The 16,981-nt window shown below is 33.8% G+C and overlaps 1 protein-coding gene and 1 non-coding gene across 2 annotated transcripts; one reads left to right on the plus strand and one right to left on the minus strand.

Annotated features, from left to right (window-relative positions):
* Positions 1 to 123: 123 nt before the first annotated feature.
* LOC105420159 (pentatricopeptide repeat-containing protein At2g45350, chloroplastic) lies at positions 124 to 2,298 on the minus strand. Its single transcript, XM_088850644.1, has 2 exons — positions 596 to 2,298; positions 124 to 214 (listed from the first exon to the last, which is right to left on the minus strand). The coding sequence occupies exons 1-2, from the start codon at positions 2,296 to 2,298 to the stop codon at positions 124 to 126; spliced, it is 1,794 nt and encodes a 597-aa protein (XP_088706770.1).
* A 13,799-nt stretch (positions 2,299 to 16,097) lies between these two features.
* TRNAE-CUC (transfer RNA glutamic acid (anticodon CUC)) lies at positions 16,098 to 16,170 on the plus strand. The gene has a single exon. It is a non-coding gene; the product is annotated as a tRNA-Glu (tRNA).
* Positions 16,171 to 16,981: the final 811 nt, after the last annotated feature.

Below are 16,981 nucleotides of genomic sequence, written 5' to 3' on the forward strand. Positions count from 1 at the left end.
ATCAACGCAAGCATCCCTACTCCTTGGGGCCCATGATCACTAACACTCTCTCTCTCTCTCTCTAGAATTTCTTGTTTCCCCTTCTCTCCCTGGAACTCTTCCTCAACTTCATTGTAAGTAGAATCAGTTTCGTGGTCCTCTTCTATACCCAATTTGCTTCAAAGCAATTGAATTGGAGCCAAACTCACTATTCTCTTCCATACCAGCAATCTCTCTACAATTCTTACCTTCAAGTCCTTAAACCATCATTCTCTCTCTAGAACTCTGCCACCATGTCATGGATGTAATCTCATTTGGTGGTTCTCCTCTGCATCAGAAACAATGTATCCCCACCCCACCTCTCTCTCACCAAACCATACTCCACTACTCATCAATGTCGAACAAATGCAACCTTCTCTCCTATTCATGACCTTCCCAAACCAGTCCATGCTTCAACCCCTCCAATACAACCTGCATCTCTCTAAACTGCACGTTCGACATATCCCCAACAACAAACTCGTGCCTGACCCCGTATATTTCGATTGAGCTGCAGCCCGGCACCTTTCTCACTCCTCTCTCTCTCATTCTCTCTCGAATTTCTTCTTTCTCTCTCCACCTCCCAGTCGCCCCATATATATTTGAAAGCAGAACATAAGAGCTACTTTCATAAGGCTCCAATTCTATCAGTTCCTTTGCTGCAAGCTCTGCAATTGTGATATCCCCATAGTTAACGCAACCCCAAAGTAGAGCTCTCCATATATATTCATTTGGCTTCAAGGGCATGGCCAGCACCATTTCTGTGGCTTTCTTTAGTAGACCAGCTCTACTGAGAAGATCAACCATGCACCCATAATGTTCAATTTTGGGTTCGATTTGGTGCTTCTCTCTCATCATCTCGAAACATATATAGCCTTCTCTCACTAGCCCCGAATGGCTACAAGCGCTCAAAACACTAATGAAGGTCAAATTGTCGGGTTTCACCCCTTCTCTCTCCATCTTTAGAAACAATTCAAGTGCTGTTTGCCCATGTCCATGTGATGCCAAGCCTCCTATGATTGAATTGTAGTGATCCAAGCTCTTTCTAGAGAGAGAAAGAAACACTTTCAGAGCAACCTCCACACTGCCACACTTGCAATACATGTCTATGAGAGCAGCTCCAACCACCCACTCAATGGAAATATTCTCTCTTTCTATGTAGCCATGGATCCACTGGCCTTGCGCCAAACTACCCATGTCAGATATTGCAGAGAGCACCGTACAAATTGTGGATTCATCAGGACTTTTTCTCTCTACAAGCATTTGTCTAAAAAGCCCAACTGCCTCAACATTTCTGTTATTCCTTCTATACCCCCCAATCATGATATTCCATGAAATCACATCTTTTTTGGGCATTGATTCAAATAATTGAGCTGCACTTTCATGAAAACCAGCATTCATATAAGCAAAAATCATCGAATTATACGAGACCAAATCTCTCTCTGGCATTTCTTCAAAACAAGTTTGAGCATTTTCAATATCACTATATTTTGAATATCCATTGAGCATAATGTTCCATGTGATTGAATTCTTGCAACCCATTTGGGTAAAAAGCCACAGCGCCTCGTCAATTTCGCCATTTTTCAAATAACCAGCAATCAAGGAGTTCCAAGCTATCGGGTTTTCTCTCTCTTGAATCATGTCAAAAACTTGGCGAGCCTCTTTGAGATCGCCCCATTTGGCATACCAATTGACCAAAATGCCAAAAGAGATTTCATCTTTTATCGGGCTCTCGTCAAAGAACCTTTGGGCAGATACCATGTCCCCCATTTTTGCATAGCCCTCAATCATCGCATTCCATGAGAACCCATCTCTCTCTACCATTTCATCGAACAGCTTACAGGCTTCCTCTAAAAAGCCAAGTTTTATATACCCATCAAGTATTTGATTATAGGCCATCAAATTCTTCACAGGAATCAGTTCAAAGACCAATTTTGCAGAGCTCATTGATCCACATTTTGCATACATATGAACCAGAGATCCCTGAGCATGGATATCATACTGTTTTGAGGTCTTGGCTATGCGACAATGAACCATTTTGCCCTCATTCAAGGCTTTGAGGAGAGCGCAGGCCTTGAGGGCAAATGGGTAAGTGAATTTGTTAGGTAAAACTCCATTTCTGATCATTTCACGGAAGAAGAGGATGGCATAAATGGGTTTTCTTCTTGAGTAAGCTCTGATAATGGAGTTGAATTCGATCTGGCTTAAAAGAGACCATGAATCGTTTAGGCCATTTACTATGAGTTGGGCATGGAGAATCTCTGGCTTTTTCACCACTTTCATAATGGATCTGCATTGTTTGAGCGGATGCAGTGTTATTTGGTGCTTTCTTTCACCTTTTTTGAATCTGAAAATTGAAAATGGCACTTAGGATTCGCTTTTTGTCTTAAAAAAAAATCTATCAGAAAACTCAATAAATGCAGTAAACATTTGGAAAACAACTGAAGAAAAAGAAGGAAAAAGAAAACCTTAAATTATTTTCACTTGGTTTCATAAAAAATTGATGTTCGATTATTCTTTTTGGATAATTTGTGTTGTTTATTAATGATTGTATAATGTCATCGAGATATGAGATAATCAAAACAATCAAAAGAACGACCCTCCTCAATCCCTTTGCCAGAATTTAGCAATGATGTCATTAAAATACCATTTCTGATCAGTTCCATAGATGATCTCAAGTAAGAAGAGAAATGGGCCTAATGTCATGGAGACACGAGAGGACCGATTTCTCTTAGTTGTTGAGTTAATTGCCTTAATGATAACTATCTCCTCACCCGCTTGCGCTTCTTACTCTTCAACTTTCTCTTGGTGCAAAACTTTCGAAGGCACATTAGAAAGGTTACAAGAAAGGAGCTTCTCACTCGAAAATGCTTATTGGATGAATCGCTCAGAAGCATTCTCTGTACCTTCTTGATCATCTTCTTTCACCCCAAAGTACAAATATCAGCTAAATTATTTGTTCTTTTTGTATATGCTTTCACCCGAAAGTATAAATATCAGCTAAATTATTTGTTCTTTTTGTATATGCCGTAGCATGGAAGAATTTTATATTTAGATTTTTATATTTAAATTATTTTACTCTTGACCTCCCCCTCTAATAAATCTCAATTTTGTATTTAGATTTCCATATTTGAGTTATTTTGCTCTTGACTCCGCCTCTAGTAAATCTCTTCTCATGGAGAGAGTTTTGAATGATGATTCTCTCAATGCACTTTATTAAGGTTGAAATTATCATCCTTGATGCAATCAAGCTCTAAATTTCTCCTCATGAAGTTCTTTATCTTAAACTTCACATGATTCTCTCAATGCACTTTATTAAGGTTGAAATTATCATCCTTGATGCAATCAAGCTCTAAATTTCTCCTCATGAAGTTCTTTATCTTAAACTTCACATTGTACTGGCTTTTTCTATTCCATTGGACTAAGCACTTGTTTTGGTTTGATTTATGATATCTACCGCTTCTTTTTTTGTCAAGCCACTCAATTTCGAACGTGAAAGGTTTGAGGCCAAGCCTTTTCTTCTCTAACATAATCCTAAATCCATAGGCAAAAATAAATAAGCACATGCTTCTCTCTTTCTAGTAGCCATCAAGAATGGATTAGATAAGTGGTCGAACCGGTGCCTTGGTTGGTATGACATAGGTTAAAAAATGGTTTTGGTAAAAAGGGTCAAAACCAGCAATTGACGAGTTTAGTTTCAGCCGATTCGATTGGTCGATTTCAACTTTTTGGACAGCCAAAAAAAAGTACGTAGTACATATTTTTAAACTATTATTCTTTTCTTTTTTTTTTTCATATTTTCAATATTTAGTCAAACAGGTTTGATTGACATTAGTTTGGTTGCCAGTACTATATTTTAAACTATTATTCTTTTTTTTTTTTTTCATATTTTCAATATTCAGTCAAACAGGTTTGATTGACATCAGTTTGGTTGCCGGTCCGATCTTGATAATACTACTCTAAAGCAGTGTTTAGAATCTGTTTTGCTTAAGTGAAAAAGCTATGTACCACGTCGTTTAGAATTTGTCTTGCTTAAGTGAAAAAGCTATGTACCACGTCCCAATCATCTCCCGAACTTATCTCGACGACTTGTCTGACTCATTTATTTTTTAAAAGAAAAAAAAAATAGAGAAAAAAAAAACACATAAAGTGATAAAATCAAAACCAAATATTCTACATTGTCTAATTAGGATCTTTCAATAAAAAAAAAAGAGTTAAAATAAAAATATTTTAAGAAAATGACAGACAATAGCAAAAAAACATGGATCTTGGATAATTTTTATTTCGATTCAAAAAAATATTACCAAGGCTTTTGCAAGTCAAAATCTTATAAACATTTCGCAACAAATTTGAACAAACCTATTGGAATTTGAGTGAGAAATATCGAGGATTTTTTATTCCAGGTGAACAAATATGTTATAACTAGATCTCTCCACCTAAGGGCTCTGATCCAACAAATTATGTTAGGGAAAATATCTCTATACCCCCCATTTTTAAGTTTTATATCTCAATAGACCTAAGGTTTCAAAACATATATTGAATCATAAAAATTCTAAGTTTTATATCTTTTAACCCCTTAACCTAACTTTATCTCCTTTAAATCTATGTTTTGCCCCAAACAAATATAAGAAAGACATATCCTTTCTAAATACCGTCTTTTCTTTCTCTTTACGTGATTTTCTCCTAAATCACTCTCTATCTCTTTTTCCACTTTCTCTCCCTCGTGTCTCTCTCTCCACCATTAGAGAGACTGAGAATGAATGTTAGAGAGAGAGATATTTGAGGGAATATATCACCTAAAGAGAGGAAAAGTTTAGAATGAACATATCTTTTTTATATTTATTAGGTTAAAAAAAAAGTTAAAAGTGGGTAAAGTTAGTCTGGGGGTTAGCAGATATATTTTGAATCTTTGGGTCTATTGAGATATGAAAACAAAAAATAGGTCCAAATGATCATTTTAAAGCAACTTTCAAAAGATTTGATGGAGAATTAAAGGAAATATCGATAGAAAGGTGAAATGGGTTTGAAAAATAAGGGAAAGAAAAGGTGAATTGTTATTTCGAGATTTCTTAGATTTTGGGTTTTGATAGGAAAATTTCTTTATTGTTATTACATATCAACAAGATATAAACAAATCAGGACAAGGAGAAATAAAAATATTTCCTTTTTGGTTTCTAAAAAGTGGGGCGACTGGCCAGATTTCTATTGGGGAATTGGGCCAATCTCCCATTGGTTTCCATTTGAATCGATTACTTCTAGCAATTTTTAAAGAAAAAAGTTTTTATACAGCCGAGGCTCTAAACAATCAAATTAGAGTCCACCTCAAAAATTTTATTGGACTAGGTTATTTTGATGCTCAAATATCATCAAATTAATCATCTCGACATCAAGATGCATGAACATACGAAAAAAAATGGATTTCAAGTGTTGAAAATAGAGCATCTTGTAAAGCATTTTTGGACCGTTAATTTTCAAGATTTTCAAGTTTTCATATATCTGCTCGATCTACACTAGTTTTGAAGCTTTAAATTTTATAATTAAAGGTGAAAATATATTTTAAGACTATCACAATGATTTCTAGTATTGAAATCACATTTATTGACACTATCTAAAGGTGTGCTTTACTTTGATTGTTTAGTGCCTTGGCTCTATACAAACCGCACCCATTTTTAAAACCTTTCTCTAAAGAAAACCTTTCTATGCGGGCCCACTCTCATGTAAAATATATGTTAATCTTATTGTCAACCATATGGTCTAAATAGATGGTTAGGATAGCTTCTGTCATAGTCGTGGCTAAGATAATTTTGTTTTTAATCTATTTTCGTAAATCATGTTGCTAAAAAAATTTCGGGTGTTTGCACAACTACCTACGAGCATTAAGAAATTATATTTTTTAGAAAACAAAATGACCAAATTAACCCTACAAGTGTCATTTTTATTATTGAAATTATTGTTATTTTTTAGTTAGGAGCACCTTAGTGAGAAGGGGAACCATTCAAATTTCATGCCAAAATTATTTTGTAAAAGAAAAAAGAGAAAGGTACTAAAAGTCAAATGCTCTTAGATGTCCGATAAAGATCAGACGATCAGGGATATTTTTGTTTGGTTGAAGGAACTTCTTTAAGCACACGAGCAAAGGTATTTTTATTTGATTGATGGAACTTCTTTAAACACAACTTTGTGGTGTAAGCTAGGGCAAAGGGTGCCATGGTGAGGGTGTCATGTTAGCTTCATCAGGTCTGGGTGCAGTGTTTGGTTCATGTGGCCTTTAAAGGTCTTATGAGTGCTTGTAAAATGAAATGATATAGTGTAACATGAACTCAGTGGGAGTGTGATCCCTCGTGGACCATATTAAGCAAACGATGATTTGCTAATACCGATCTGTGTTTAACGATCTAAGCCAGTCGGTTGGAAAAAATCCATGTTACTTGGGCATGAAGAATAAACCAATGACGGTTTATGGGTTAGCCCTTGATGAGGTCGGAGAATATGTCCGGATGAGTGAGCCGAGGGACTGTATAACCCTTGTATGTGATGGTGGCCTACAGAGACGGGGGCCAAAGCCTCATCCATATGCCATCACACGACATGAATATCGATAGATCGTTCTAGAAAGCCAGAAATCCAACTTTTAGGGTGAAGTGTATGCATATGCGAGAGATACCCCTATGCACTATAGGAGCTATGGTTGCATCAGGTCTAGGTGACCTTAACTCGTCTCTAGGGGAGGACCTAAAATCCACAGACTGGGATTATGATCCATTGGCTCATTGACTGGACTTTGGTGACTTGCTAATGAGCCCCTGCTTGGACTGTGGGTCATAAGAAACACTAGGTCGGTCTGATAAAACAAGTGTGGTCTGTAGTCTATAGTTGAAGGTGGAGTGCCCCATGATTATTGATTCCTAAACCATATGGATCATTTTCCCATCAAATTAATTTAATTGTATTTGTTTTATAATGAAAATTATTTTAAGATTATTATTTGAATTTTTATGAACCATTGGATATCTTATTTATAATTTTTGGATTTATAAAAATAAAGATATTGAATTTACAATTATTTAAATATTCAAATAATATTTTAAAATCCTTTAATTAATTTTAAATATATAAAAATATTATGCAGGCCCATTGTACATATGGGCCCGCCATATTTTTAGAAGGTGGGGCCCATGAGTGCCTCTCTTGGGTGGCACGCCCCACCCTTATTCTCTTTCCTTCTTTTTTTTTGTGATATGACATGTGGCCATATGGTTGGAAGATATTGACTAACTATTGACTAGATATATCTTTGAAAGATTTTGTTGAAAGATTGAGTAGACTTGTACTATTTTATGGTATGCAGAATATTTTGATTAGATTTAATTTATTTAATTTTTATTGATGAGAAAATGGTTTAGGAACGGGGGATAATCGTTCATGCACCTTCTATAATGTTGATGGCCCATCTATGGAATGGATGGCTCAGATCTCTCACCCCACAAGTCACCCTTGATCGACGGTCTATGTTCAATCTCACAAGAAGAAGCAAGCCAAAGAAAACCCTAATAAATCCTAATTTTATTCAAAAGCCTATAAAAGTGGATGGTCTCTACTAAAAAATCTCTACACCTTATCTTTCTATATCTCTCTCAAGAAAGAAACCCTAATTTTATTCAAAGCTTACAAAAAGGGATTGTCTCTACCAAAAAATCTCTACACCTTATCTTTCTATTTCTCTCTCTTAAGAAAGTTTATCTCTCTCATGTTTGATCTCTCTCTCCCACATTGTGAAAGAACCTAAGGGTTTAGGTTATGGAGTTATTCTCTCCTATCTTTCAAATATGGAGCTATACATTGTGAAAGAACCTAAGGGTTTACGTTATGGAATTCTGCTCTCGTATCTTTCAAATATAAATTTATAGCAAAGGGTTTTAGGGTTTAGCAAAAAGAGAATTCATCTCTCTCAAACTATGTTTCTAAGAGAATTCACATAGGGTTTGAGTTTGTGATCAAAGGGGTTCATGTTCCATTGGTGTGGCTTGGACGAAATTTACTTTCTCGATTCGAGATTGAAGCTAGACCGTTGATCCCACACCATCGGATGGTGGTGACTCGGTGTGGGGTGTAATAAGCCCGGTTGAAGTAATCTTCGACACTTTTCCTTTTGTTTCTTGCAATCTTATCTTTTATTCTCAAACATAGTACATCGTTGTTTCAATGATATCAAGTTGTTAAGATCTTGGTTTTATTGTTATGTTGATTTTATTTTGAAATTTATCTTATTATAATAGAGACCACATGTAAGTGAACTTTGTCCAAAAGAAAGAGGTGAACAAAAAAAAAAAAAAAATATTATTTCAAACAAAATTGGTTTAAAGGGAAACTCCATTATGGTGGAGAGAAAAGACAATTTTACTAGATAGTGTTCATCATGGAATTCTGTAGTATGATTTATTTTGTGACATGAATGTCACTTATTTATTTCTTTAAAGAAAAATATTATTTGAGATTCAAACTATGATGTTATGATTTGGTTTTGAGTCTAATTTTCAACATTAAAGATTTTAGGAAGAAATTCATTGAGAATTGAGAGAAACAATTTTTTATTGAGAGGTGCTCAATCTGATTTTCTGTTGAGAAAATTGTATTGTGACCTAAATATCACTGAAACGGAGACTCACTATATGGAATGATTTAGAAATGGGACTGAGCATTATTTTATATTTTTGAGTCTATTTCAATACTCAAAAGAATTTGGAGATAAGTAATTAAAAGATGTGGCATGTTAAGACACATCTTTGGATTCTTAATTATGAAGACCTTTTTTTTTGGAGAGGCTCATTTAAAATTTTTTTATAGTGTGCTATGAGTATAGTTTATTATAATAAAACTTCAGAGAGAGGTAATATAGAGTTGACAGGATATGACACTCTATGTAAAGAGTATTCGATCTGGGAATAGCAGAAAGAAGAAGAAACACAATATCTATAAAAACGTCTTGGTTTCTTCGAAATGAAGGGATATATAGAGAGACTTGGTGGTAGCATAGAAATTCTAAAGGTCAGTGGAAGAATCGAAATTGTGATATTATAAATAATGGGATGAAGAAGATATTTTCTTCACGGCATAAGACAAGAGAATCCAAGTGCCGAAGAGATGGACACTTCGTGACATGTGAAACCAATGACCAATATATTCTCCATCAGTTGTGCACTTCCAAGATTACAAAAACTTGCCAGCAAATAAAAGCGATGAATCAAGAAAGCCCAGGTACCACACTACATGGTTTTGAGGTATGAAATTTATCCCACATTATATAGTAAGGTCATATAGGGAAAAAGGATTCAATAACTTTGTTTAATGTGCTTTGGTTATATTTTGGCTAATTGTTTTATGAATATGTATGGACATTAAGTGATAAGTGCTAACAAGTTTGAAAGTTTCGGTTTTGAATACCTTGTGTTTTTGTACCTCCTTGTGCTTGAGTATAAACTACTTAAGGTAGTGATACACAAGGAGATGTGATTTGATCAAGGGCTTTGAGCCCTAAGGATAAAACACGAGAGATGGGTGTGGCTCATTCAAATATGTAAGCACAAAGGGAGTGTTCTGATGGAACTTGGTCTTAGTGACCATCCTTTCAATAATGTCTATAATATGATGTATTGCATGTGATGATGATCTCTTAATAAATTCTCCATAATTGCCAAAAAGGAAATATTTTGTCGATGCTTTAATAGACATTATTTAGTCGTGCTTTATTTTGGATAAAATTATAAGATGATATATATGATTTGTTTTTATGACCATGAACTTAACTTGGTATGAAATTAAAAGTGAATGCGGTAAAATGATTTATGAAGGCTAAATATGTATTTTATAATTAAATTTGATGATTTGAGAAAAGCTTAAGTCTATGAATATGGTTTTGAGAAAACCACATAGTTTTGCAAGGTCCATTAAGTCTTTATGAAAATCATTTAAACTGTCATACTGTTATATAACTATTGTTTGTAAATGCATATATATATATATATATATATATATATACACCAAGTAATTTTTTTTTTTATTAAAAAGAAAAACATTTTGTCTGGAAGGTATTTATAAAAGTGGGAGAAAAACTATCATGCATCGTTTTTTTTAAAATACCTATGTGCCTTGACTTATGTTTCTAGTTATTTAGAATCCTCGATTACCCAAGACTTTGAACCATAGGGAATGTTGTAGGAATGTCATCATGTTGGGCTTCCCTAACACATAGTGTGTTGATTAGATAACTTGGTTTATATGAATTTACTATCAAAATGTCTAGTGTGGTTGAACCTTTATGGTTCATGAAGGTTTTTGCATATTGTGAAACCAACGGGTATTGAATTACATATTACATAAGACTTGATATACTACCTCATGATATATGCATAATAATGTTGAAAATGTATATGTTGTATGTGCAATAATTGAGTGGGAGCTTCTACAGTCCTATTTTTTTTTTAGCTGCTTGGATATATATATATATAGGTACAAGCTATCTCACAGATCCAGGTGATGCGAAGTCTACATCTGGATATGTGTTTATGCTTGGAAGGGGTGCAGTTTCTTGGAAATAAAAAACAACAGAATGTGACGAAATTGTCCACCATAAAGGCAGAGTATGTGGCATGTTGTTTGTTGATCGAGGATGCTATATGAATTAAGAAATTTCTTAATCGACTTGACTTTCACCTCGTACGTTGTAAGGCAGTAAGAATTTTCTACGACAACACGGTGGCGATATGCGTGTCAAAGGAGCCACGATTCCATAAGAACTCTAAGCATATAAAACCATGTATTTATCACTTGAAGAATGAGGTGAGATTGAGAAAGATCGGGATCCAGATAAACTAAATATTTCAGTAGGAGCACCTGCTAGTATTTTGTATGCCAAATGTAACAACAGACTATAATGTTGTTCACCCATGGAACCCAAATATTTTGTACTAGTTGTATGGCTACAAAATAGAGCAGCTTATTTGAAGAACTCTTTTGAGCCCATGAATATACGACCACATGCGATGAGGGTACGTGATGGTCTTTTGCGACAACAGGTCCATGATTCACGATGTGATGTGAAAGATGAGCTACGACCAATTTTGGGATGAGATCCAAGCAGCAAAAAGGAAAATATGTTGCCTTTATGAATCCTTTTGTGAAAGGATTGATGGCGAAACCGATGATTAATGTATTGAGAGAATAAGTAAAACTGTTTGAGAGATATTGTAATTGGGATGGGAATGAGAGAAAATGAGAAAGAGAGAATATAAGGCATTCAAAGGCCAAGTGAGAGATTTTGGGTTTATGTGGCCTTTAAAGGCCTTATGAGTGCTTATAAAATGAAATGATATAGTAGAACATGAACTCAGTGTGAGTGTGGTCCCTCGTGGACCATACTAAGCAAACGATGGTTTGCTGATACCGATTTGTGCTTAACGATCTAGGCCAATCGGTTGGGAAAAACCCATGTTACATAGGCATGAAGAACAAACTGATGAGGGTTGATGAGTTAGCCCTTGATGAGATCAGAGAATATGCCAGGATGAGTGAGCCGAGGGATTATGTAACCCTTGTGTGTGATAATGGCCTACAGAGACGGGGGCCAAAGCCTCATCCATATGCCATCACACGACATGAATATCGATAGATCGTTCGAGAAAGCCAGAAATCCAACTTTTAGGGTGAAACGTATGCATGTACGAGAGATACTCCTATGCACTATAGGAGCTATGGTCGCATCAGGTCTAGGTGACCTTGACTCGCCTCTAGGGAGGACCTGAAATCCACAGACTGAAATTACAATACCTTGGCTCATCGGCCGGACTATGGTGACCCGCTAATGAGCCCTTGCTTAGACTGTGGGTCCTGGGAAACACTGGGTCGGTCTGATAAAACAAGTGTGATCTGTAGTCTACAGTTGAAAATGGAGTGCCCCATGATTGTTGATTCCTAAACCATATGGATCATTTTTCCATCAAATTAATTTAATCGTGTTTTTTTTATGATGGAAATTACTTTAAGATTATTATTTGAATTTTTATGAACTCCTAGATATTTTATTTATAATTTTTGGATTTATAAAATTAAAGATATTGATTTTACAATTGTGTAAATATTCAAATAATATTTTAAAATCCTTTTATTAATTTTAAATATATAAAAATATCATGGGGGCCCATTGTGCACATGGGCCTGCCATATTTTTTAAGGTGGGGCCCATGAGTGCCTCCTTTCGGTGGCACGCCCCACCCTTATTCTCTTTCATTTTTTTTTTTTGGTGATATGGCATGTGGCCATATGGTTGGAAGATATTGATTAAATATTGACTTGATATATCTTTGAATGATTTTGTGAAAAGATTTAGTAGACTTGTACTATTTTATGGTATGCACAACATTTTGATTAGATTTAATTTATTTAATTTCTATTGATGAGAAAATGGTTTAGGAAAGGGGGATAATGGTTCATGCACCTTCCATAATGTTGATGGCCCATCTATGGAATGGATGGCTCAAATCTCGCACCCCACAAGTCACCCTTAATCGACGGTCTATGTTCAATCTCACAAAAAGAGGCAAGCCAAAGAAAAACCTTAATTTTATTCAAAACCTATAAAAATAGATTGTCTCTACCAAAAAAATCTCTACATCTTATCTTTTTATCTCTCTCTTAAGAAAGAAAGCTTAATCTTATTCGAAGCCTATAAAAATGGATTGTCTCTACCAAAAAATCTCTACACCTTATCTTTCTATCTCTCTCTTTTAAGAAGGTTTATCTCTATCATGTTTGATCTCTCTTCCACATTATGAAAGAACTTAAGAGTTGAGGTTATGAAGTTCTTTTCTTCTATCTCTCAAATATGGATTTATGGTTAAGGGTTTTTGCTATATATTGTAAAAGAACCTAATGGTTTAGGTTATGGAGTTTTTCTCTCTTATCTCTAAAATATGAATTTATGGCTAAGGGTTTTTGCTATACATTGTGAAAGAACCTAAGGGTTTACGTTATGGATTTCTTCTCTCCTATTTCTCAAATATGGATTTATAGCTTTAGGGTTTAGCAAAAAGAGAATCCATCTCTCTCAAAATATGTTGCTAAGAAAATTCACCTAGGGTTTGAGTTTGTGATCAAAGGGGTTCACGTTCTATTGGTGTGGCTTAGACGAAATTTACTTTCTCGGTTCAAGATTGAAGCTAGACCGTTGATTCCGTGCCATCGGATGGTGGTAACTCGGTGTGGGGTGTAATAAGCTCGGTAGAGATAATCTCCGGCACTTTTCCTTTTGTTTCTTGCAATCTTACCTTTTATTCTCAAGTATAGCGCATCGTTGTTTCAATGATTTCAAGTTGTTAAGATCTTGGTTTTATTGTTATGTTGATTTTAATTTGAAATTTATTTTATTATAATAGAGACCACATGTAAGTGAACTTTTGCCAAAAAGAAAAGGTTGAAGAAAAAAAAAAATTTATTTCCCAATAAAAGATCACATATGTCTTTCTTTCATGCACAACATAGATCATGCTTCTATTATGGGAGTATCTTTTCAAGATATTTTATGGGAATGTCTTTTCAACAAATTTTCAGGGAAGAGAATGAGTTCGTTGATTCTCTCTCGCTAGGAAAAAGGCAGTGCTCAATGTTTTGGTTGTTATTGATAATGTAAACTCTTTTTTGTAAAGTCAGTTTTGATTAATAAAACTATCAGATATTGTAAAAAAAAATTCAGACGATCAGAGACTAACTTGACCTCAGTTTTGATATATAAAATTATCAGATATTATAAAAAAAGCTAACTTGACCTCAGTTTTGATTAATAAAATTACCAGATATTATAAAATAAAAAAAATAAAAAATCAGAGGTTGAGAGACTAACTTGTAACATTAGGACTGAAGCTACCTCATTCATTATTTAGATAGAAAGGGAAGATGAAAGCTACCCATCCATCCATCCATATTATTATTTTTCAGATAGAAAGTGAAAGGTTTGAAGGTGACAAATACCATCCATCCATTCATATTATTATGATCGAAAGAGAGAGGTTTAGAAGAGAAATACAAATATAAAGATACAGGCTTGGAAGTGAGAGCTACCCATCCATTCATATTCATATTATTATTATTATTGAAAGAAGGAGGTTTAGAAGAGAAATACAAATATAAAGATACAGGTTTGGAAGTGAAAGCTACCCATCCATTCATATTATTATTATTGAAAGAAAGAGGTGATACATGAAAGCTACCCATTTATTCGTATTATTATTATTGAAAAAAAGAGGTGATACAGATTTGGAAGTGAAAGGTACCCATGCATTCATATTATTATTATCGAAAGAAAGAGGTTTGGAAAAAAAAATTTCTGGTTATATATCTAATTATTATTAATTATTATTATTGAGAGAGAGATTTGGAGGATAAATTTTCTTTATATTATTATTGAAAGAAAGAGGTGATACATGTTTGGAAGTGAAAGCTACTATCCATTCATATTATCGAAAGAAAGATGTTTGGAGGAAAATTTTTCTGTATATATATCTAATTGGTTTGGAGGAAAATTTTTCTGTATATATATCTAATTATTATTATTGAGAGAGAGATTTGGAGGAGAAATTTTTTCTATACATATCTAGTTGATATCTATTTTTGTGTATCCATATCTAGTTTCATTCTTGATATATTTATCAGTCATCATTTTTTGGAAAAAGTTAAGTCTCCTCCCATGTTTAATTCATATGCTATTAGTATAATTCTTTATTTTATAATACATTATCATAAATAAATATATTACTAATTTATTTTTTTTAGCTTAAAACTACCTCATTAACCTCTAAAATCAGTCCCTAAGAGTCGCTAATGATATTGGTTTATATTTCTAACTAATGTATTCTAAATTCAAGCCACGTCTGAGCCTTTCCAAAAAGCATGACAGGATTTTATATCCATGCATCGTTCTCACTTAAAATTGCAAAAGCGTGAGAGGATCCTATGATGATGCATTGTAAGTATGGTATGATATTCTGATGATGCATTGTAATATGGTATGGAAAATCTAATTCATAAGGGCCCACATAATATTATTCAGGTAGCCATGATAATCAAATGCCCAGGAGGTCATGATGATATGACTGTGCATATCCATATAAATATGGGGAAAAATATGAGGTAAAAAACCACTATACCTTATCAATTTTACCGCTCCTCAAATTTCCAACTTTTTTTTTTTAAAAAAAGGTACGATTTATATAAGGTGGAAAATAAGGTTACAATTTTTTTAACTATCTACTCCAGTTGGACAGTATAGGTTAGATATGTTTTTTTATAACATTCTCAAGAACTTGAGACCTAAAAAGTCGAGAGTTATACTTACCCAAAAACAAGAAGTTCTAGAGTTATTTTTTTTTTCAACGCGAGCCTACTTTGTACATGGAAAATTCGAATTTAAAACTTCGAACTTTTAAGGTCCAAAGTTACCGAAGTTTTTTTTTTTTACAATTTGAGGTCTTGAATGTATCCATGTCAAAAAGAAAAAACGTAAAAAAAAAAAAAAAATGACTTCGGTAACTTCGAACTTTCAAGTTTCGAATAGAACCAATTTGGGACCTTGAACATCTTGTATTTAAAAATAATAATTTCTTGAGACACAAACATAAAACTTCGGGTCTTCACGATCCAAAATAAGGGAAATCTTGCTAAAGGAACTCCAAAATCCAAACTAAGGCAATCTAAAACCCAAAGAATAGATGATCATCATCATCATTATTCGAGCTTTATCCAAACTAATTGAGATTGGCTTAGTGAAATAGATGTGACAAAAGATTGATATTAACTATCTAAAAATAAATAAATACGAAAGCAATATCAAACTTTAATTTATAAATAACAATAAAATTTTCAATTTTAGACCATGAAATCCAAGGCTATATTTTTCAAATCCACCATTATTGTCGTTGAAAAAGATCAAAAAAGAAAAAGAATATTGACTCGAAGAGTTTGGAAAAGCCGCTTTATCCCCTGAAGTTAGAGCCCACTTCAAATAGGTAGGGATATATTGCTTAGTTGAGCATAAATCCGTTGTAGTCTAGTTGGTTAGGATACTCGGCTCTCACCCGAGAGACCCGGGTTCAAGTCCCGGCAACGGAAATCTTTTGAGGGGTTGTGGTTTGATTTCAACCGGAGCTCCCTACACTCATCACCGTAAGAGGTTTTGACACCCAGGCTTTTTTAATCATGGCCAAAAATGATAACTTTTTATCATGGCCAAAATTGATCCAAATGGATAGTCTGGATGATGTTTTAGAAGATGAACTTAGGTCAAATGATTAATCGAAAAATTTTTTATTTATAAATCTATTTTTAGATAATATGTTAGAATATGCACTATTTTTTAGAAATTGAATTTTATTTTTTCTTTCATATTCATACATATCGAGGTCAAATGATTAATTGGAGATTTTTCTAGTGACGAAACAACATTTTTCAATGAGTTTTTTAGATGCACCTCACTTTGTGCTAAATAGTTTAATTACTATTATTGCTAAATACAAGGTGCTAAATACTTTAATTATTGTGTATACTAAATGCCAGTAAATACTTTAATTATTGTGTATACTAAATGCCAGTAAATACTTTAATTATTGTGTATACTAAATACTTTAATTATTGTATTATTGCTAAATACACGGTGCTACATACTTTAATTATTGTGTATACTCCGATGAATAATTCAAGAAACGATGCTAAATACTTTAAGTACTTTAATTGTTGTGTATCCTCCGATATATTTTTCAAGAAACGGTGCCAAATACTTTATGAATTTTTTAAGAAACGGTGTTAAATAGTTTAATTATTGTGTATACTCCGATGAATTTTCATATTATGTAAAGGGTAAGCTTTCCAAAAAAAAATTTCAATTCTTTTTTTTTTCACAAAAATTTATGGTAGTTTTTACACA

The sequence above is a fragment of the Amborella trichopoda genome, chromosome 11 (assembly GCF_054954075.1).
Source record: "Amborella trichopoda isolate Santa Cruz 75 chromosome 11, AtrichopodaSantaCruz75HAP2 v2.0, whole genome shotgun sequence".
Taxonomy (NCBI): Eukaryota; Viridiplantae; Streptophyta; class Magnoliopsida; order Amborellales; family Amborellaceae; genus Amborella; species Amborella trichopoda.